The sequence below is a fragment of the Pecten maximus genome, chromosome 8 (assembly GCF_902652985.1).
Source record: "Pecten maximus chromosome 8, xPecMax1.1, whole genome shotgun sequence".
Lineage (NCBI taxonomy): Eukaryota > Metazoa > Mollusca > Bivalvia > Pectinida > Pectinidae > Pecten > Pecten maximus.
Genome location: NC_047022.1, coordinates 25107130 through 25131267, shown reverse-complemented (window position 1 = coordinate 25131267; position 24138 = coordinate 25107130). Strand labels below are relative to the sequence as shown.

The window sequence follows — 24138 nt, the reverse complement described above, 5'->3', positions numbered from 1 at the left end:
TGCACAGCCAGGCAATGACATGAATGTCGAAATCAGAAAAGTATGTTGTTGAAAACGGAACATTCAGGCACATCAGTTATCAAATTGGTTGATATTGATTTCACAAGACATTCGTATTAGCAACATAGTAACCACTGTACAAATTAGTAAATGTAGGAACAACAATGTAAATCATAACAACTACATGGTTCTAGAATGAACAAGTCCTTAGAAATCAAAATTTATAAAGGACCCTTCTAAATCAATGATGTATAATTAATTTTCCATTGTTTGTACGCAGAATGCGGCTTTCTGATTGGTTGAGATTTTTTTTCATACCACTATGAAAAAAATTCCGAGAATGGTGCGAAAAATGTGACGTCACAATATGACAATTGACGTTGCGTATTGATTTGAGAAAAATAATCCCATATAAAACCAATAAAATTATACATAAAACATGTTTTAAATTAGAAAAGTATTTTCAAAAATTAATTATAGGCGTTGATGTCAATTATTTTTTAGTTTCATCGGGGTATGAAAAAAAATTTGTTTGCAAACTTCTGTAAGAATCCGCTACGCGGATTCATACAGTTTGCACACAAAAATTGACATCAATGCTTAAATGATAACATTAAATGTATGGACAGTTTCAATATCAATGATAAATTGCCAATACCCATTGCAAAAGCATGCGGATTACTGGTCGTTCATTCAGTGGTCAACATTCATGTTAATGGAAATACCGCTTTAGATTATAATAGCATTATACCCGCAAAAAACCTTACACAAGGTGATAAAAATGCTTGTTATCAACATGTGCTTCAAGTTGGTAAATATATGTATGAATATGAATGAACTGATATCACAACAAGAATAGGATTTGAGCGTGACGTTACACTACCACCTTCATCACAAAAATGACCAACGCAGCATATGTACAGTGGGGTACAATGTACATATAAACTATAACACTGGAATTAGAAACAGATTACAAGTCAATACGGCTTCGGAGAGGAAAAGCCGATTCGGTCACAAAACATACTCGTGTTATCTAAGCCTTCAAAATTTATCTAGCTAGATTTTAGTTTTTTTTTAAAATTGAAAGCCGATTTTGAGGTTAATAGGTAATATTTATTAACAAATAATAATTGTTTTCAAACAGTACTTATGTTGTCGTAAAGAAAAAACAATGTATATACATGTATTATGATAGTTATGTATAAATATATTTTCAAGCTGACATTAAAATCCTCGCTTTGCATTTGAATACGTATTATGTTCTTCACTGTCATGTCGAGAAGCTAACAGCTGTCTTATAAGTTTACAAAAGCTAAACCAGGAACTTGGACGAATTATCGACAAGATAAAAAAAAACGTTATCAGGCCCCATGTCATTTGTGCACTGAAATCTTCAACATGGTGGTCACTTGTGTACTTCTTCTTGCCTTCCTCTCTACAGGTATAACATTTTTTTGTCTTCGATTTAGATATATATTTTGTTTAGATACGTTTGTTCTATTAAAAAAACTCAAATTGACCAAGTCTGTTTAAACATATTGAGTACATATTGATATCACATATATAATATCGTCTACCAACTCCTGTTTGACGATGCATTGATGATCACAACTTTCATTTTTAGCATGAAATTTTACGTATTCATTTATTCAATTCATGCATAAACCCCGCTGATCATTTTTAAATATTTTATTAATAGTGAAAACAAACTAATTATCATTATCTGATCTACTATGATGTGTTTCACGTTTAAAAGGAGTCTTTTCTCTTAAAATTACCCCGACGCTTTCTAGCAAATCAAACGACATACACACAGTGATATCATTGTTTTAAGAAGATAACAAATATTGCTAACCATTTGTTGTTTGTCCCCAGCGGATTTAAATCATTTATCTATTTTCTTTTGAAATAATCATTATTTGAAATGTTTATCATCATGCGTATTTCTTATTGATAAAAGTCATTATTTGACCTGATCAGGTATGATATATGTGTTAAGAACGGTGTTTCAGGGATGGGTCAGCATTGTAAACCAGGAGTTACGGAGAACGTGGCTACCGGTTGCCGCAATTATTACGCATGCGTCAACGGCGTTGGTCATTTAGTAACATGTGAAGACGTCGGAAAAGGCTTCGTCTACAATTCGGCCACAAAACAGTGTGATGAGTAGGTTGATTTTTTATTTTGATTAAAACATTTTTCCGTATCGTCAATTTCCTGTTATAGTTTTTTGAGATATAATATGTGCATCAATTTATACAATAAATGAAGATTAATAGATATATACAAATATGACTAAACTTTAATATACCATAATGGGGAGGGGGGGGGGGGGGGGGGGGATTTTTTATTACTATAATTTAAATAGATGTGTTTAAAGCTTGAAACACATCAGAACATGTATTGTTCGTAATTAATTTACACAAAGTGACTAAAACAGTGTATTATACACAAATATAATATATGTAAATGAGATACGAAAACAAAATATGCACGAGCAAACAATTTGCATTTAGAAGAAAATCACGATGAGGCTTTTTGTTTTGTTTTATTTTTTGTTATTTTTTTTTCAGCACGCATTTAAAATTCAATATTCATATTTTAGATGTCATCATTAATTCATACAATTAAAAACATTTCTAGACATTACCACGTTCAATGTAATTGCCAATATTACGGATGTTATGTTCTTGTTGTCCCATCTGCTTCTATCTACATGTATTAACTTCAAACTTTCGATTATTTGGTGTATATTTTGTATATTACGCACTTACATATGTATATCAACTTAAAGCATAACTTTATCATTTTGCATTGACATTTGTTTCGGATACTGAATCAAAACATGACATGATATGTATAGATATTTTACTTTACCAACGGAGTACAGACTAAACAAAACGAAATCGAAGTCTAGAATTAGTCTAAATAATATTTTCTATTTTCTCATAAAAGCAAAAACTGATAAACCATTGGTACATACATGCAAATTTGATAAGAAACATACGGACTTAACTTGCTATGTATATTGTTATCACTTATTTCATAATTTCACAATAATTTCATGGCAAGAAATATTGTTTATAATTGTCACTACTTTATAAACTTCCATTGTTTTACAAATACATCAACATTTCTTATATTTTACCTCAAATATCGTGTTGTCACAAAAAATAGTTACATCGGCATGATCAAATGAAACTGAAATATGTATCCTTAGTCCACATAACGTGCAGCCACCATGCGGTCAACAAAAGGACTGTACTGGCAAAGGGGACAGAAACTATGCTGACAAGGACAACCAATGCCACAGTTACTATACGTGCAACAGGGATACTTTCTTCGGTCACACGATCTGCGCCACGTGTAAGTCAAGTATTTTCTCGTATAATTTGAGGATGCCACATCTCCGAGAGCAATTATTATTGATTGAAAGCAAGAATATGTTATTGCATTATTCATAAAAAAATATGCTACTACCACCCACCAGAATTGGAAAGCTCAAATTCAAAACGAATAAACCATCAATTGCATACCAAAGAATGTATGTAATGCTCTGTCTATATATTTGGCATGTAACTTTTAGTCTTTTTAGGATTATCTTTTTTTTTTTCATTTGTGGATGATAATTAGATGTATTTTTATTACATGGATGCCAACTGATGGATTTCTGTGACAAGCTTTTTTTAAGAAACAGATTAGTATAACTGACCATTGGTGATAAACTTTCCATCACTTCTATTGGTCGAAATCCATAACAAGTCTGTCTACATGCTAACGGTCATTGTCGTCTCCCAAAAATAAACCGTATATCAGGGTATCAGAATGTTAAAGTAATTGGTATGTAAGTTTCGCCAAATTCATGATAAATTATGAACGCTAACATTAAAAGAGTGAAATACATCATTTAGATAAAGGCTTCAAGAAGGTATCATACAGCCTTGTAATAGTGCTCTACTGATAAATTAATTGGATCATATAAATACAAATTTATGATATTTGTGACCTTCTTCTCTGGGTATCAACGAAAATTGTATTAATATGTTAGTTATTGCGAATAAACTGACAGGTTTCAGAAAATGGAGGGAAATCGTCTTTAATTCGGAATATACTTTGGAAACGCTCAGTATTTCATCATATTTTTGTAGAAATTGAATAATTGAGGTATTAAATACAATAATCAGTTTACACTATTCATCCGGGATGAATATGAAACGCCATAACCAACAGGATCTTTTTAAACCAAGTTAGGCCGGAGGTAAGAGAAAATTAAGCATTGAACGGCTTTTTAGCGCGCTTCATGGAATTTGCCTCTGTCCAGTTGGCATTCATATTGACTATGAATGCCAACTGAAAGCCGTTCAATGCTTATATTTATCATCTGCGATTTTTCATAAGCTGGTGAACTCGCAACTGAATTGGTAGGGTTATATAGTGGCAGTGCCATACAATGGTAAATATTTTTACATGAATTATATTAAAACATAATATCTTCCGCTTACGCATACAAGCTGAAATGAAGCGCTTAACGTGACGTGTGTTTTGAAGAGTAGCTTGTTGATTGAATGCTGTGACGACATAGTTGACGGATTTTTGTCGTTATAGCTCTGGTGTTTGACGAGAGCTTGCAGACGTGCAACTGGCCACAGAATGTGCTGCCACCTTGTGGGACCAAGACGACAACAACTTGATCGACATAATTTTCTTTCTATCTTGTAAAAACTTGTGCATTTCATATACATTTAGTCATTTTTGGTATGTTTTACACACATTTTATCTGGATTCATATTCAAGAAGCCACTATCAAGAATGTAAACTTTATTTTTTCAAAACAACATAATACGAAAACAACAACGACCGGGTTTTGCAAATACAAATATTACAATTATATTAAATGATCTTGGCCCAGTTGTTTAAAAGGTGATTAGCTTAATCACTTTATTAATGAAAATCCATTTCTCCTTTACTTAAAAAACCTGTGTGGATATATTCCTTGAAATAGATAGGTATGAAGAGACTGCGGAGATCTACAGAAATTCACAACATTTTGTCAAGATAGTTTTGCCAGAAATGATTCCATCAGGATATACAGTTTTTTCTTAAACTGCGAATAGTCTAATCACATTTTGAACAACTAGGTCAAGAGGGTTTCAAGTTACAAAATTAACTTGAAAACATTATTAGGATTGTTTTCATTTGCATAAAAAGGAAAATATAAAATTTGAAAGAATTCGAAGAATTCATCGCTAAGCAAAAAGGTTTCGAGAACCACATATTCTGGATAATAGCTCTACAATAGTAACATTGACCTTTTACTCACACAAATGACGGGAACAACCTTCTTTACGAGGAAATAACAGATTACAGGATGAATCCAAACTCGGTATGAATAGCATATTTACCCAGCACCTAGGTCGTCTACTTAATGGTTCGTCCGTCATGCACGTTTCAATTTTAATGAGTAATATCCAAGCACATAGAATATCAACAGGAGGAACACAATTGTCATAATGTAACAATATATGGGAAGTTCCACGCCGATACCCAACAGGATGTCACGTGAGGTCAGTATTGCTGATGTGTTCATTCCACACTGAGAGAAGACATCTACACTTGTTTGGTTGCACCTGGAAAGATATGTATTAAAATAAATACAACTGAACATAATAAACCAACGAGGGAAATCCATGCGATATGATTAAGGACGTACATGATGGACGATCTATTATGAAGAGATACAGCAATATAAATGAAACGAAAGCTCTTTCGTTTTGTTCTGTCTAAAACGATCTCTGAAACAGCGGCTGGTGAAATTTAATCTCGTTGAAGCAACCGAGTCATGTGAAAATTGTGTCAAGCTACCAAGTGTTCGAATGGACACATCAGATAAACGTGTTGCAGTCAAAATAGTAATTAACGGTTTTCTTTCCTGTGTTTACACAATGCAATCATACCTAATCACTTTGAGCTAATACCTTAACATGAAAAATGAATATTAATTGATTTTTTCCCCCAGTTTTAATGATATTTTCAAAAAAATACATAGTATTAGTTAGGCGAGATCATTTATAGTTTACGGACATTACAATGAAAAGAAATTTAAAAGTCAGAATTAACCTTTTTACACGATTAGGCAGTTTAGATAGGGTTAAACACTGTTAGATTAATAAATGCTTTACAAAATATATTAAGCAAATTCATGTTCTGAGGCAATTGTAATACAAATTTTCAATATTTCTAGAACGACACATATTCATAACACGAAGTATATATATATTAGATTCAAAACTGTATAGGGTCAGTTGGTTACAACCATTTAAGTTGTATCTTTCATTCGTTTATAACTCATAGAGAATTGATACTATTGTAACGTAAAAATTAATGAATCAAGAGGAGAGATTACTTGACCACGAATCTCGTCAATGGAAAACATTTTAACTGAACTATATGTCGTCACAAGTTATTCAAAAGGACCAATATCAAGACTACTTTCGCTGCTGAAATCTCTGCCTGCGTAGTGGGCGATATATAATTATATACCTTACCAAACATCAGCCGCATCCTTTAGTATACAGGTCATGGTGGCGGAGTAAGGGTAGTGGATAAGAACAAAGTACTTCGCCCACTGCAGCCATTTAGGAGGATTGATGTTGAGGAAACCCCCTGTACAAAGAGTTTAATTATGAAACACACGAGTGGATATCACATTAAATATCTGGGTATAAAAATGTTTTTTTTTTTATATGGTTAAATGTATTTTTACATGAAGTATGACTGTATATGTGTTATCGCTTTAATCGATTGAAGTATTTATTTACATGACAAAAGAGAAAATTGTCTTGGGCAGGCACATTATAATAATCATCTCGGTAAAACTGAATATGTTAATTACAGTAAATCATCTATAATTCGCGTGGGATTGTTTTCGTGTTAATACGTGAAGAGTCAATCGCAATCTATGAGAATACTATTTAATACTAGTATTTGTGACAAATATAGAAATGGTATAAATCAGGTCTTATTCCGTAAATTTTCCTGTATCGTTTTACAGACTTTATATGAAAACTGAGGAGAAAACACGGAGTGAAGAAAAATACTGTACGTTTAGTTGAGATGTAGTTGAACACCGTACCTTAAGGGAGTCTCAGACTGTAATGTTTCGATACAAATCACAGATAAGTCATAATGCTTGTCAATATTTTCCAACATACGCATAAGGGAAAAGCAGGCATATGGTTAAAAGGGAAAACACCCCTCTTGTGTTGATACCATACCTAGCATTAGTCCCCCTAGAATGATTACGTTGCCAGTCATCATGCTTAGTTTGACGTCCCTAATCAGTACTCCAAGAATGTGCGCCAAACTCTAAATAAACAAAAAATATAAAGAAATTAAGTTTTTTTTTATCGTTTCAATAATTAACTACTATGTTTGTCCATTTTAAAGCGTCTGTAGTAGAATAAAGGAAATAAATGTTTATCAGATCTAACAGAATTTAAATATCAATATTCCTAAATCATATCCACTATATAGAGGATATTGAATGGTTTCCCGTTTAATATAACAAATATTTCACGAGTATGACAGAATATAGATATTTTCACGAGTGCGAAGGACGAGTGCAAAATATTGAAATATTCTGTCATATGAGTGTTATATTTAACGGGAACCATTCAATTTTCTTTTTATTGTATTTCATGAACTTCAAAACAAAATTAAAAACATCGAAAAATTGATAGTCAAAAGGAATCAGTAATGACGTCATCTCTTTGTGACGTTATTCCACGTCAACTTGACGGCGCCATCATTTTGAAAGGACTGATCAGCGCTATTTAAGCGTTTTCTGCTGTTATCGGAGAATCTGTGCATGAGTAGCTAAGTCAAGTTAGTAATTAGTCAAAAACTAGTCAGAATATATCAGAAATACAGCAAAATAACCAATTTATCTATCTCATATACATTTCCTATTTCCCATGCACTGTAATGTTTCCTTAAAGTAAACTTGAATCACGAAACTCTCGTTTTATATGAAACATCCATTTAGATGTAATACAGATGCATACATATCCAAACACTTTTCTAAGAAACACAATTCCTGTATCAGTTTCCTTTCAATTCTTGATTTTGGCAGTTGAAATCTTACGTTCCAACACAATCTATTTGCACAAAATTTCTTTTACCGTTTGAAACATTCGTGTATCATCACTGTGCTTCACGCCTCAGACTGTAAAATACTTTACATAATAGACTGTTTGAGGCTGATATCCTTTTCTAAGTAAAAGTCGAATACTATTTACAAGGTCTAAATAATGAATTCTGTCTTGAAATGAGAACTTTGTGATTCGTTGTATTTTCCTTGATTTTGCCTATGAACAAAACACACACTTAACTATATGGTGAAAGAAAGAGGTAGGTAATTGTAAAGATAAAAACATGAATATGATCATGTGTATATTCACCAACAAAACTTGCAGATTAAAAATAAATAAACAAAGACTGCAAACCAGCGCAATCATTTGTTGCAGAATCGTGTCAGGACTCACACAACTAAACATTTTACAATATGTTATTACTAGTGACTCCACTCCCTCAATCGCTCTAAATGAAGTTCAAATTAAGTTAAAATTTATATCAAATTAAGGTTTAATATTTTTGCTACCTGATAAATGATGTTATTGTATAGGTTCAATGGTAAATAAGAAGCACGCGGTTACTCAGTAATCCAGTAATCGTGATATTTACAGTGGACGAGGTAACCCAAACCTGGGGTTTCCTACGTCATTAAAGTTTCAGTAGGAGTGTATATTTTTGTTTAAGTCTTAATACATTACTCCTTATTATGATACCTATTCCCTTAGTCAATTACTCAAGACAATACCTACAAAACTCAAAAACACATTTTCGTCAGGGTCTTGGTTCAAGTGGAACAGCAGCTGATTGGCTGATTTAGTTATGCGAGTCCTTCACCGCCAGGAGCGCTAACATAATATCAATGCAAAACTAAACATCTACAGCGTGTTGATCATATATTAATTTAATGTATACCTGTATCAATAAGCAGTTAAGAGTCCCAATACCCAGGTAAGCGAAGTAGCCGCCCACCCCTCCAAGACCAGCCAACCAATAGACAGCTGAATTAAACAGAAATGGTATCGACAGAAGCAGGGGCATCTCGCTGGTAATCTTGGCGAAGTAGTAAGCCGACAGACGGTACGCTCCTGCAGCTCGGTCCTTGCTAACGACTGCCCGCTCACCGGTAACTGGTAAAATTGTTTAGACACTGTTCTGATTTCATTGGTAAACACTCAAATGGTTCATAATGTGATTAAAAATTACAGTTTTCTTTAATTTTCTCCGATTATAAAAAGTGCTAGTAAATTCCCCGTGTTTGCATTAGTTCAAGAACAAATTCAATTGTTTTTCTCGTTTACTACAAGACTTCTATTTTTCTTACTGTTAAGTCAACTAGGTTTGTAGGTTTTCGTGTGCAGATAATAACAAAAACAGTTAGAAATTAAACATATTTTTTTTGAAATACTCACATCCTAAAATAGTTGTGATACATATTTGAAAGGACCAATATATCAATGACATGGACACCTACAATATCAAAAGATGATTGATAATGCATAATATGATCTTCATAATAACATGACATTGTAGCTTGGACGTTCACATTAACAGTGCATCTAGCTGATTCTCTTTGAGCTTCATGTCAAAGTTTAATCATTGCCTCTTTACTTACGAAATCCTTGACTATGTCTTTTATATTAAATCCAATAAAGCTTTTTTATGATATAGTTGAATTCAATATCGATTCTTTAGACATGTACATATGTATTCAATTTTATAATTTTAACATTTTTTAGTTATATTATCCATAAACATGCATATCACTTTTTTCTAAATTCTATACAATAAATACAGATAATTCAATACCAAACCCATTCGATCTCGGACGGTTTTAACCGAATTATCGATTTGGAAGTACAGCACGCTGGCAAATGAAGCAATGCAAGCCGACTGTATGAGGTCAAACTTGTGAAATATTCGTCCCTTTGATTGCTTGTATGATCTCCAGTTGAGCATTTTGAACTGGGTCCAAAATGATGTAGGCCATCGTCGATTTGTCTCCCCTTCAAAAGTACAGCTCCAATCTTTCAAACTGTGATCGTGTAATGGTCTAACTGAAATTTCCATAACAAAAAATCTCTAACTATATTGATATTCAAACACTGCAGCTGATAATCAAAAACAACATGCCAGATGTGATATTAAGCTTTGTTTGTATTTGTTCTCACATCACATATATCTTCATAACACTGAAACAACGTTATCCGTAGCAAAGCTGTAATCCGTCCATTACCTAATACGAGTTCCACATCCCCTGTCTCTGTTTGACCTTCTCTTTTGGACTCACTAATAGTAAATGCATTCATTTGGTCGTTCGGCATACACTTCTCTTGTAGACTGCAATAGAAAACCATAATGTCTTATAATAACAAATATGACATGCATATTTGAGATAATTAGATAATATAGGCATGCATGTTATCATTCTCTCAACCAAAAAAAACATTTACCTCTGAAGGACCCGTTTGCAGACTTTTCCATATCGGTCACTTATCTGTTCACTTGTAACGTAACAAATTTGAACAGACTACTTTTAATTTTTCCATTTTGAATTTCTATTTCATGATCATCAACATTTTCTTAATTTGAGAACCAAGCATCATTTTAATTTGAGAAAGATTTCCACGGCGTGTGGCGACGAAGCAGTAGTTGAGACCCCTTCCTTTCCGGAACACATGATCTTATTCTTAATCGAGAATCTTCGCTTGTCCTTGTTATATCAATTTTGGGTTATAATAACTGCTTCGATTCAAAATAACTATATTATTTCTGTTTTTCGACCTTAAAGTGAAACAGAAAGTGACATATAACCTACTTTATGCCAGTTATTAAGGACTTAGGAAGATGATTTAGCATTCGTTCCCTACCTGGATTTATAATTACTATATCAGACTGGTTTAACTCCTACCTTTGAATCTTCCTTGGATCGCCGTCCGTCTGGTTAGAGGGCGCATCTGTCTTCAACACCTCCACTTCATATAATAAGATACACACATCATCTTTATGAAAATCACCCAATTGATATAATACATTGTAGATGGTACATGCTATAATAAGCTCACATGCATGTACCAAACCTGTAATATATCATATAAAAACGCTTTTCTCATATGCAGATTTTTTTATTCTTTTTTTTTTTTTCGCCAAAACTGACATTGAAATACTGATCAATGTCTTCACAACAGGTGATAGGATTAAAATTTCGTTAAGTAATCAATGTGCCCTAACATGGAAATTTGGTGATCTCTTCTGGGTTTTTCATCTAAAAATTTGGAAAATACATTATTGTACAATTTTGCAAGTTTGCATACACGCAGTGGAAACATTAGCTATGATTTCTTTGCCCTACCGTTATATGTTCCAGCTGTTTTGTTGTGGCATCCTAGTTTCATAGTCACAAAATGTTCTACACGATTTTTTGAATTTTTAACGACGTTTTACGGTAACCTGAATCTTTCACTCGTTTTTCTGTCATATGCTTGATGAATCTCGTTACGCAATATGTTGGATGAAAAAGTTTAATTTATTTTACTAACATAACGTATAATCCTCTATCAATTCTATAAAACTATAATAAAATTTTGATTATAGGTAAAATAACTCATGATATATACTTACAAAGAAAGTCTGCAGGATTGTAATGTTGACTACACACTATTCCAAGTCTAGCAAAATGATCTATAACCATGCTGGCTCTTCCAAAGTATGCCATCTACATCAAGAAACAATTACATGTTATTGTAACAAATCTTTTAAAGTTTCTTCTAGCCGCAACATCAGTCTTTAGTTAATCATTTTGACATAAAGACGTTCAGTATCATATATCTGTCGGTCAATATATCTAATTAGAAGCTGCACAAGAATGGGGCGTTGCAATAAGCATGTCAGATTTTCATCTGAGGTTAGGTGGCTGGCGCTCTTACGATTGAGCTAACACGGTCCCATTCAACGTTCCGGTGTGATGTCGTGGTTGTGTCCTTGAGCAAGACACTTTACCCTAATTACTCTGGATGACATGCGACGCAACTCCCTTATGTTGTTCAGAGAGGTAGCCATCAACAACTACAAGGAAGTTCCGCCTCAAAATTACCCTGACTGTTCACGGGGAGATAAACCTTGCAAACAAACAAACAAGCCAAGGGAAGGAGGAAGCGTAGGTAATATGCTATATATATATGTATTCTATAACAAAAGATTACCTCTCCATCCACGAGCAGTAATAATGTAGAAAACATATGGAAGATCTGACTTGACGGTTGGTGAATGGTGGCCACTATCGTTTTATTGTACTCCGTGGCGTAGTTCTTCAACTGTATCATCAGAGAATGTGCTGTATTGGAATCTAATCCCGAAGTTGGTTCCTATATCATAATTTTTAAAAAAATGTCTAGATTAGTTCTGTACGAACAATATTAAATACAAATGTATCATATGGTTAGAAATCAAGGTAAGTGGAATGTTTTCAGCATTGAAATGTCAACATAGATTAGCATGGATACCCTTGAAGAGTAAATCAACAATCAAGTCGGGTAATCCGATAGAGTAAGCGTCTTTAGCTTCATCGAAAACAACCGCCATATACATCGAGGTTTGACGTTACCGTACATGTACACGTCAAACTGATGAGACACGGAGGCTTGACGTTACCTTACACGTCACACTGACTAGATACGGAGGTTTGACGTTAACTTACACGTCACACTGAGGAGACACGGAAGCTTGACGTTACCTTACACGTCATACTGACGAGATACGGAGGTTTGACATTACCACACACGTCACACTGACGAGACACGGAGGTTTGACATTACCACACACGTCACACTGACGAGACACGGAGGTTTGACATTACCTTACACGTCACAGTGACGAGACACGGAGGTTTGACGTTACCTTACACGTCACACTGACGAGACAAGGAGGCTTGACGTTACCGTACATGTACACGCCAAACTGACGAGACGCGGAGGTTTGACGTTACCTTACACGTCACACTGACGAGACACGGAGGCTTGACGTTACCATACACGTCACACAGACGAGACACGGATGTTTGACGTTACCTCACAGGTCACACTGACGAGACACGGATGCTTGACGTTACCTTACACGTCACACTGACGAGACACGGAGGTTTGACGTTAGCGTACACGTCACACTGACGAGACACGGAGGTTTGACGCTACCTTACACGTCATACTGACGAGACACGGAGGTTTGACGTTACCTTACACCTCACACTGACGAGACACGGAGGTTTGACATTACCTTACACGTCACACTGACGAGACACGGAGGTTTGACGTTACCTCACACGTCACACTGACGAGACACGGAGGTTTGACGTTACCTTACAAGTCACACTGACGAGACACGTTACCTTACACGTCACACTGACGGGACACGGAGGCTTGACGTTAGCGTACACGTCACACTGACGAGACACGGAGGTTTGAGGTTACCTTACACGTCACACTGACGAGACACGGAGGTTTGACATTACCTCACACGTCACACTGACGAGACACGGAGGTTTGACGTTACCTTACACGTCACACTGACGAGACATGGAGGCTTGACGTTACCTTACACGTCACACTGACGAGACGCGGAGGTTTGACGTTACCTTACACGTCACACTGGCGAGACACGGAGGCTTGACGTTACCTTACACGTCACACTGACGAGACACGGAGGCTTGACGTTACCTTACACGTCACACTGACGAGACACGGAGGCTTGACGTTACCTTACACGTCACACTGACGAGACACGGAGGCTTGACGTTACCTGACACGTCACACTGACGAGACACGGAGGCTTGACGTTACCTTACACGTCACACTGACGAGACACGGAGGCTTGACGTTACCGTACACGTCACACTGACGAGACATGGGGAACTGGAGACAGGGCTTGACGTACCATGACACGTCACACTGACGAGACATGGATGCTTGACGTTACCTTACACGTCACACTGACGAGACACGGATGTTTGACGTTACCTAACACGTCACACTGACGAGACACGGAGGTTTGACGTTACATTGCACGTGACACTGACGAGACATGGAGGTTTGACGTTACCTTACACGTCACACTGAAGAGACACGGAGGTTTGACGTTACCTTACACGTCACACTGACGAGATACGGAGGCTTTACCTTACCTTACAAGTCACACTGACGAGATACGGAGGCTTGACGTTACCTTACACGTCACACTGACGAGACACGTTACCTTACACGTCACACTGACGAGACACGGAGGTTTGACGTTACCTTTCCCGTCACACTGACGAGACACGGAGGTTTGACGTTACCTTACACGTCACACTGACGAGACACGGACGTTTCACGTTACCTTACACGTCACACTGACGAGACACGGAGGTTTGACGTTACCGTACACGTCACACTGACGAGATACGGAGGTTTCACGTTACCTTACACGTCACAGTGACGAGACATGGAGGCTTGACGTTACCTTACACGTCACACTGACGAGATACGGAGGCTTGACGTTACCTTACACGTCACACTGACGAGACACGGACGTTTCACGTTACCTTACACGTCACACTGACGAGACACGGAGGCTTTGACGTTACCTTACACGTCACACTGACGAGACACGGAGGCTTGACGTTACCTTACACGTCATACTGAAGAGACACGGATGTTTGACGTTACCTTACACGCCACACTGACGAGACACGGAGGCTTGACGTTACCTTACACGCCACACTGACAACGACACGAAGGTTTGACGTTACCTTACACGTCACACTGATGAAGAAACGGAGGCTTGACATTACCCTACACGCCACACGTTTCTCGGATACCAAGCTAGTTTTTTTTCGGGTATGCAGAATTCCAATCCAGTTACTAGCTTAGAGGAGCGTTGAGAAAATTGATAAAAAAGCCAAGTCTGAGTGAAAAATACTCCATTATATGTAGTTATGAAGGATATTGATAGTGTACCCTCGGGAGCAAACCCCAGGACAAGCTTCAGCATTTACTCCCCATTTTGTAACTCACCGTGTAGTATATCCATATACGTAATACCCACAATGGAAATAACCTTATATTCCCACATGTCATCTGTAATTATACACTTTATTATTATATCGGTTAGTGAAAACTCACATCTATAAGGAGGATGTCCGGATCTGCCAGAAGCTCACAGCCAATGTTCGCCCTTTTCTTCTCTCCGCCAGATAAGCCACGATTAAAAATATCACCGATAGCTAGAACAAAAGTAAAAACAAAGTCTACAAATTCATATCGAATGCTGAATCCATGATTAACATATGATATCAATGAATTTTCATGTCATATACGAATTTATGAAACTTGTTTCGAAATTTTCATTTCGCTCGTCAAGGCTCGCAAAATATTATAACAATCTCGTTTCATAAGTTCTCATGATTTTTTTATGTTTTATTACATCACTCAGTAAACAGGTTTTGAAGTCAACGCGTGGAGGACTTAATAAAACGTTGTTCCATTCTCAAATTGCTTGCCACGTCACAGGCGCTTTCTGACTGGTCCAGCCAATGTAAAATGCTCCAGGGTATTTTACACTAGTAGTATATGCAAAAATGATATTATGAACGAATTCACGAGATAACAGGCAGGTTATGTGATAAATATTTATTTAGATTCATTAGATCTGAAGGTCAAGTACAGAATCGATAAAAAAGTAAATTGGACACTGTTAAAAAAACATATACCGTACATAAAACGCATACAAGTGTAAAATATAATCAACCTAATCATCATTAAATACAATAATACAAAGAATGATAAAAGCTGCGAGATGAAAACATAGCTCGCGAAGGGGACTGAAATACAAAATTAGATTTTTAAAAACAAGTCAAAGGTCACGGTCAAGGACAGCAGATCCGTAAATACTGCACCAATGGAAACGTGGCAAGACACACAATTCAAATATGAACGCCCTACCAGGTATCTCATACAGTAAACATTTTGGTGGGCAAAGTTTAAATTGATGAAATATAGGTCAAAGGTCAAGGTCAGCAGTTCCCCAAGTGTAGTATAGGTCAAAGGTCAAGGTCAGCAGTTCCCCAAGTGTAGTACATCTGTACCAATAATCACAAGGAACACATATGTGAAAAACTGTAGATGTATTCTCATAAGTAGTGGTAAAACACTGGTTTATGAATAATTTAATGCAGTTGTCTACGAACAAAGCCAACATCGCCGACGTCAGGGTTATAGAGAGATCCCTGTCGTCCAGGGAAGTTAAAAGAAAACGGTATTCTTCATAAAAAAAGCATTGATTCATCTGGACCAAATTCTACATTTATAAACAACATATTCAGAGGACAATAGCCAAATCTTGCTCTGGCTGTTTTTTTTTATACAATATAGAGCAAATCATTATAATACCAGATGATCTTTAAGGTTTTCTGACTTCCTGTTGAATGTAGATTCCTATCTTAGGAAAAAGGTGGTGTCTTGTAGAGCATGATAAATCTTCGTAAAATACTTACCTGTGTGGAGGCACTTCTTCAGACCCAAAGAATCGACGATTCTATGAATTTTCTCAATTTTTTCCTGTTTTGGTACTTTGTCTGGTATCCGTGTCATCGCTGTGAACTGAAGGTAATATTTGAATGTTGAATCTCTTAAAATCGACACTGTAAAGTTGTAAATTTAACAATGATATATAAGACGTCCTGTTTAATCAAAATAGGGTCTCAATCATAATTAACGTTAAACGAGGATATACGTAGTAACTACAGGTAAAACTTGTTTAAAATGAATTCCACAGGACCAAAGGAAACGGATAGTATATCATGAATTCCATTATAGAACATTTAAACAAATAATTTCACTTACTTCATAATTTTAATGGATATAAGGTGAGATCTAATACAGATGATATATCATACAGGTGAGATCTAATACAGATGATAAACCATACAGGTGAGATCTAATACAGATGATATATCATACAGGTGAGATCTAATACAGATGATATATCATACAGGTGAGATCTAATACAGATGATATATCATACAGGTGAGATCTAATACAGATGAGTTATCATACAGGTGAGATCTTATCCGCTTGAAAGCTTTGTCATGTTCATACAGAGTAAGCCTTTTCACAAATCAGTCTTAATTGACATGTAGTATATATCTCATCCCGTCAAAGTAAATAATACATACCTTAATCGTAAAGAATTTACTACTACGATTCCTACTGCAGAACCATTTAATGATACTTACATAAAGAGTTTCCCACAGCGTTAGATTAGACAGGAATATATCATCTTGTAACACATAGCCAAGGCGACGGCGCTGTGCTTTGTCTAAGGGTGACCCGTTCAGGTTAATTGTCCCGGAATCGTATGATATCCTTCCCGCCAATACACTTAGAAGAGTTGTTTTCCCAGCGCCTGAAATAGCAGTATCAAAAAAGTAATATCAGAATAGCAATATCAAGATATTGATATAAAAATAGTAATATAAAAATAGCGATACCAAAATAGTAATATCAAATACGTAGTAATATCAAATAAGCATTAATAAAATAGCAATGTCAAAATAGCAAAATATCAACAAAGGAATAACACAATAGCAATGGCAAAAACCAAATGTAGCCATTTGAAAATACCAATATCAAGATAGCGATATAAAAAAGAAATAATATCAAATCAGAAATATCAAAATAATATGAAAATAGTAATATAAACACATGCGTATTTCATGTTCCGCCTGGATAAATTATTATTTTAGCTTGATCACAAATGTAGCCCTTTCATACATTTATGCGGTAAAATGTTTAAATCAGAGTCTTTACAAACGATAAGCAATGCATAGATTATAACTAGTTTAAATAATATTGAATCAATTTTTTTTTTACATAATGGTAAAAAAAGGTATGTACATTGATACTGATATTTTCAGTCTTCTTATAGATTAGATTATATGGTTTGATTTCGAATGTTGTATTATGTCCAATCTACGATTCAGAGTCATTTAGGGACAAACAACGCCAGGAAAATATCGCCAAAGGAAAATTAACATTTAACTCAAACAGACAAGTTAAAAGATAAAATTCCTAAAATCAAGCATAGCTAACAACGAGTTGTAAGTCATTAAATCATTGAAATGAATTATAGTTTGATAAAAACAAATAGTGTTAAAAAAGTGTATTGAATTTTTGTGAATTTCATATCTTGGTGAGTTGATTATGATACTTCAAAATGAATGCTACGATATTAATAAACACAATAGTCTCAACACAAACTTTATTTATACCATTATTAATTTTAAAACTATTCATACAAGTTTAAATGAAAACTTCAAATACATATATTAAATATATCAATACAGGAAATAAAGATATTGGGTGATATAGATAGTTATATGTATTTGTGTTGGCCGTTGTTTACCATCAAGACTATATGAGACTATGTTTGTTACCTGTAGGCCCCATAATAGCCAGTAGATCACCACTAGACGCTGATCCTGAGACATTCTTCAGTAAAACCTTAGATCCGGTTGACACGACTATATCTTTAAAATCCAGTCTAGAGGATCTCGAGATTGTCTCCATGTTGTATAAGTTGATTTGCAATGGTGTATCTCACATCACTCTAAAACTGAAAACAGAAACATGCTGTGTCCAAGATAAGCAAGATCCCAAAACGAAAGATCAGTTAAATGAGAGTGATTGGTGATGCATTACAACCCGAACAAGAATGAAGAGGGGCCAAAAAGCACAAGGACAGTAATATCAGAGGAGGAAGAGATACCATATAGTCTAGATGAATAGACAAATGATCCAGACAGAAATAAAATCGTTTGTCCTTCCACAAGCGATGACCATTCACTGATGAATTTATCACAATATCTATATCATAGAAATTCGTTTATCGGTATGTAAATACATATACATATTCCCGATATCACACTTAATCTACTGATATATAGAGGTTCCCAAACGAGTGGAGATTGTTTATCATTTTTATCCAACTCGTGTTAGTTAATTTTTTAATTTTGAAAAGACACGAGCTTAACCTCAAACAAAAGTAGTAAAGGAACTTACTAAAGCGTCGATCAAACACACTACCCGATTAAGATCAGCCCTACTCTGTGAAGAGGTCTGCTCTCAACAGAACTACATTTGGGACACACATACTAAAATTTAGTACACATCAATTTTCTATTGCGATTTATTATTATTTTCTTTTTTTTTGATGTAATGATGTATCAGATAAGGGTCTCATTATTTGCTCAACTTTAAAAATTGAAAAGCATCATTCATGCACAAAGGTAGGAATACCTGCTATTAACAAAATCACCTCATACACGTATCACTGTGTGCGAACTCATCTGTACGGTTACCAGATGTTGCGATTGCTGAAGCGGTTGAAAATGGCTGCTTATTGCAGAGGTGAGAAGAAAATAACAATTACGTACCGATAAAGAGTGAAATGATACAAAGAATAAGTTGTGGTACATGTTAAGATATCAATCATGCCCTGAGACTATCAACATGTCTGTTAACTATAACCAAACTATCGCAAGGATTAGAAATCACTTGCTCCTCATCGAAAATTTCATCCGAAAGATGTTATTATTTTCATTGATATCCTCTCGTTATGTGTTATTTATTCTATCTTAGTTCTGAAAGGAAAGCTTGAACTCCGATTATTCTATATCACCGTTCCTTCACGATGTAATATTATGAAAACCTACATTTTACGAGAAAAAATACACGGAGTTGAATGCGGGAATATGTACGGGTTGTTATAAAACTACTGTAAGGGTTGTAGCGATTTATGAAAAATAAATCGTACGGGTAATTGTGATGGTTATCGATGCATTATAAGTAGTCTGAGCCACACTCTCAATGTCCACGAGTTTTATGTAATTTATTCGATATTAAAAAATGTTTCTAATGTTCTAATGAGATTTCTTGTCTACCGTTTCAGATCACGATGGAATACCGTTGCTATTATTGTGATTTCAAATGTTTGCTGTTTGAAGACGTAATTAAGCACAGTCGAACTTTACATGGACATGAAATGCTTAATTTCAAAACTGCAAAACACTCACCAAAAGGAACTATAGTTCAGACCAAAAATTCCAAACGTGTACCAGATGTAGTAGGAAGACAGGGGGGAAAGATAAAAGTAAATAGTGACACATGTACTATCACATTACAGGAAAGTGATGAAGGCTCCCATGACAATACTCATGCTATTCCGCCGTGGTGAAACATATTTGGAGAACAGGATTGAAATCGTTCAAAGAGAAATTCCTGAGATTTATGGGAGGTTGGAAGAAACCAGTTCACAGGATGCGAAAATAAATTTTGCTGTTCCACATCATTGATGTTTAGAAGATATTGAGCTGTCACAAAAGCTAAGAAATGTAAAGCCAGGAATATTGCACGAGATGATAGAAATGGCAAAACTGAACAACGTGGAGCATTACAATACATTCAAACTCTGTATCGACGGTAAACAAATCAACACAGGTGCAATGGATCAGAAAGAAGGTGATGTAAATATATGGGGCTATGAAACAGAACCTACATTTTCACAACGGAAAGATTAACTATGCTAACTGAAACATTTACAAATTTATTGGAATCACTTGATGCAAGGGGTGTGACATACCTTTCCGAACAGTTTTCAGCACAGAAGGAGCAAGTTCGCAAGATTAGTAAGGACATATTGCAAATGTTCAGCAAGCGTGTTTGCAAACTGCGGACTGTAAGGCAAAGGAAGTTTGTCACGTTGACAAAGTTACAAACGACATGCACAACACCACTGTTGAAAGAAAAGTATACTTATGCCATCAGTGCCATCAAAACCCATGTTTACAGATTGAATATGACCATCAGTAGGTTTATAAATGCGTTTGACTTAGTTGGGAGTATAGTCACTGAATGCAACGACATGAAACACGTGTATCAACGTGGGCAAAATTGTAATTTACCATCCCAAGACAGGACCTAATGGAATAAGAAGCGGAGATCTCATAAACTCGTCCTTCATTAAGCAATGAACAGATGTCTGGTAAGAGACGCGAAAGAACGCCAAAGTGACAGGAAGTACTGACCAAACAGCACTTGGATTCTACGGTTTAAAAAAGATGAAAGAACGTTCTGAAAATGTTTCAACTCAAAAGAAAAACCGGCCCCGGGGATGAGACAATGTAAAGGATGGAGTATGGAACGTCAAATGAAATCAATGCCATTGCAACACTGGTATTAAAGGTTTTACCCGTCTTCTTTCCGTCGTTGTCCTATGTAGAAGAAGGATGTGATATAATTCATTATAAAGATGCCCACTTTGCTGTTGTGAGTCCAGATGGCAGTGCCAGACAGACAGAGGAAATTAAAAGACCACACGGGGAAAAACGTATGCTATTGAAATGAAATGTCCCTTTCCAGATCAACTATCCAAAACACCAGTTGTTTATTCATTACCATGGTATTACGTCGTTCAAATTCTGTTCGTTTTACTATTTCTATGCTACTACACGGAAAGCACAACGACATTCCAAGCGAAATTCGACCAAGAACTGTTTCGGGACATTTTTGCCTTGCTCTAGAGATTGTACGGTCAGGAAAGTTTACCTCCAAAGAAACTACCAGACATTTTCTTGACACGCGGTTGTATTTAATTTTGTACGCTGTACGTACACTTCCAGGCAAAAATCTTGGTGCATACATAAATCACAACACACCGTTCAATCACATCGCTATAGGTCGTACACAATCCTAGATTTGTTTGTGTTACAACCCGTACAGTCGATGCTAACTTTATTTCGATTTTTTTGCAAAACGTAGTCAAGACAGTATCATGCTGAATGTCATTTTCATTTTAGGAGACGTATATGTTTCTACTCACACAGTCAGGAAGTTATTTATTATCCGTGTTTATCTGTAAAATGTGCAAATTTGATACGACAGTAACATCGATAGCTGATTTCGCGCAGAGTTTTGATATAAAAGTATCATTTCCCATGTGTATTTTTAACTTATAAATCTACATAATATCAAGAGTTTATTCAGGAGACACCGTAACGCTGGGGTATGTAAAATACATAATATAACTACCTAATTTCATGCTTTAAAACTTATCTTGCTCTCTGCGTTTACCGTTTCCGCCTCGCTTCGGCTATCGCAACATCCGGTAGCCGTACAGTTGAGTTCGCACACAGTGCGTATATCTAAATGTATTTGCATTGACTATCAAATGTATTCTGTCAATGTCAAAGTCCTTTGGTTGAGATAAATCGAAAGGATTCCTAATGTACCATCTTTTTCATTTTTCTAAAACAATGGAAAATCTCATACGAAACATATAAAGTGACATTTATGATGAGAGCACTGTACTACATAAAAGTATTGGATAATGTTATAATATATATAGCATACCTTGATCATCATCTAGGTCGAGTTCAACATCAAATCTTAGACGACACCTTCAAAAGAAGAAGGATTTCTGTCTATACATGTACATAATACTTGCCATACTTGACTGACCACCGACTGAAAGAAAGGAATCGACCTATAAAACTATGTACTCAAATCCACCACCCTATCCGATCTAACGAACACATACATGTGGGATTCCCTTAGGCTATACCGATACGGTATATACAGCGTAGGTTTATTCCAGTCTAGTCGACTTAATCTCTGACTGAACACCAGACCAGGCTGGCCACCTTTTACATTTTTTACACCTTGCTCAGGTTTGGTCACACCTGAGTGACCATCAGGTGAATTCCAGGTAGAAAAGTAATCACTTATATTTTTGCAATTTCATGTCTATAGATTGTCAGCTTGACATATTTGATAAAGCTATAAAACCTGTATGGTTTTGTATGGATGTGAAGTTTGGGGTTTTTGCAACTATAAACTTATTGAATGATTGCCCTTAAAATTTTGGACGGTCCCCTCTTGATATTAATGTTAAAGTCACAATGATTGGAATTTTGGCTAAATTGACTAAAAATAAACAGAATAAGCTAAGCAACAAACTATTAACAATTGTGTCATATTATAACTCGTCCTGGTTGAAATATGTGAAAAATATATTTGAAGAATGTAGCTTGTTAGATATATTTAATATTCAAGATTTTTCAAGTATAAATTGGCTGAAGAGTACTATATTTTACAAACTTAAGGCAAATTCTCCCCACGCGTAGAATTTTGATATCAATTTGCGCAATCCCGAACTACAAACGAATGTGGATCGATCGCGAAAATTACCCCAACGCGTGTATTTTACATATCGAAATCGCGAAATTAACCCCCCGAGAAAATAACCACGTTTACAGTAACAAAAATTATTCCTAGAATATAATTTAATTTATCATAATGAAGACTGCTGGTTAATTTCTTTATTGGTAAGTTGTTGTTAGGTAGCAATATAGTTTGATTTATCCTGTACGGTTACTTCCCTTGGTTTGGTAGTTTATTTCCATATTTGCAATTAGAGTTATCGCCCTTGGCAGTTCCTGATATTTGGTAGCCATTGCTAGCGTGTGAGAGACAAATGCCTTGAACTTTGACTTAAAATTTGATTTCAAAAGATATCAAATAGTATTGGTTAGTATCTGCTATGATTTTGGGGGGGAATTTTCTGCTCCCAGTTTCCTCCCCAACTTCATTAGCTAGCGTGGTTGAAGTCATTAGCCATCATTTGCCACATTAATCATAACAGTTAGCAAAAAATAAACCCAACATAAAATGTGTAATTTTTGTTTGTTATTTGTTTGAGTTGTCTTCTATTTGATAATACAAAAATACCACCTGAAAGTGGTAAATGGTCTAATATACCACTTGAAAAAAGAATATGCACTTTATGTAATTTAAGAGAAATATGAGACCAATTTCATTATTTATTTAACTGTGAGCATCAATTTATACTCAATAGCAGACGAAAATATATGTCTAGATATTATTATGATAGACCACATACATTTAAATTTCATACATTATT

The 24138-nt window shown here is 35.5% G+C and overlaps 2 protein-coding genes across 2 annotated transcripts; one reads left to right on the top strand and one right to left on the bottom strand.

The window, feature by feature from the left end:
• Positions 1-948: 948 nt before the first annotated feature.
• LOC117332227 lies at positions 949-4691 on the top strand. The gene is made up of 4 exons (XM_033891112.1): positions 949-1441; positions 2013-2166; positions 3221-3462; positions 4606-4691. Exons 1-4 carry the CDS (start codon positions 1399-1401, stop codon positions 4689-4691), a joined length of 525 nt encoding a protein of 174 aa, XP_033747003.1. The 5' UTR covers positions 949-1398.
• Positions 4692-4801: 110 nt separating this feature from the next.
• Positions 4802-22756, bottom strand: LOC117332936 (ABC transporter G family member 14-like). Its single transcript, XM_033892016.1, has 15 exons — positions 22569-22756; positions 18596-18774; positions 17396-17565; positions 16655-16760; positions 15285-15385; positions 12333-12494; positions 11752-11845; positions 11042-11105; positions 10367-10470; positions 9940-10187; positions 9543-9600; positions 9046-9260; positions 7275-7365; positions 6546-6663; positions 4802-5627 (listed from the first exon to the last, which is right to left on the bottom strand). The coding sequence occupies exons 2-15, from the start codon at positions 18726-18728 to the stop codon at positions 5438-5440; spliced, it is 1854 nt and encodes a 617-aa protein (XP_033747907.1). The 5' UTR covers positions 18729-18774; positions 22569-22756; the 3' UTR covers positions 4802-5437.
• Positions 22757-24138: the final 1382 nt, after the last annotated feature.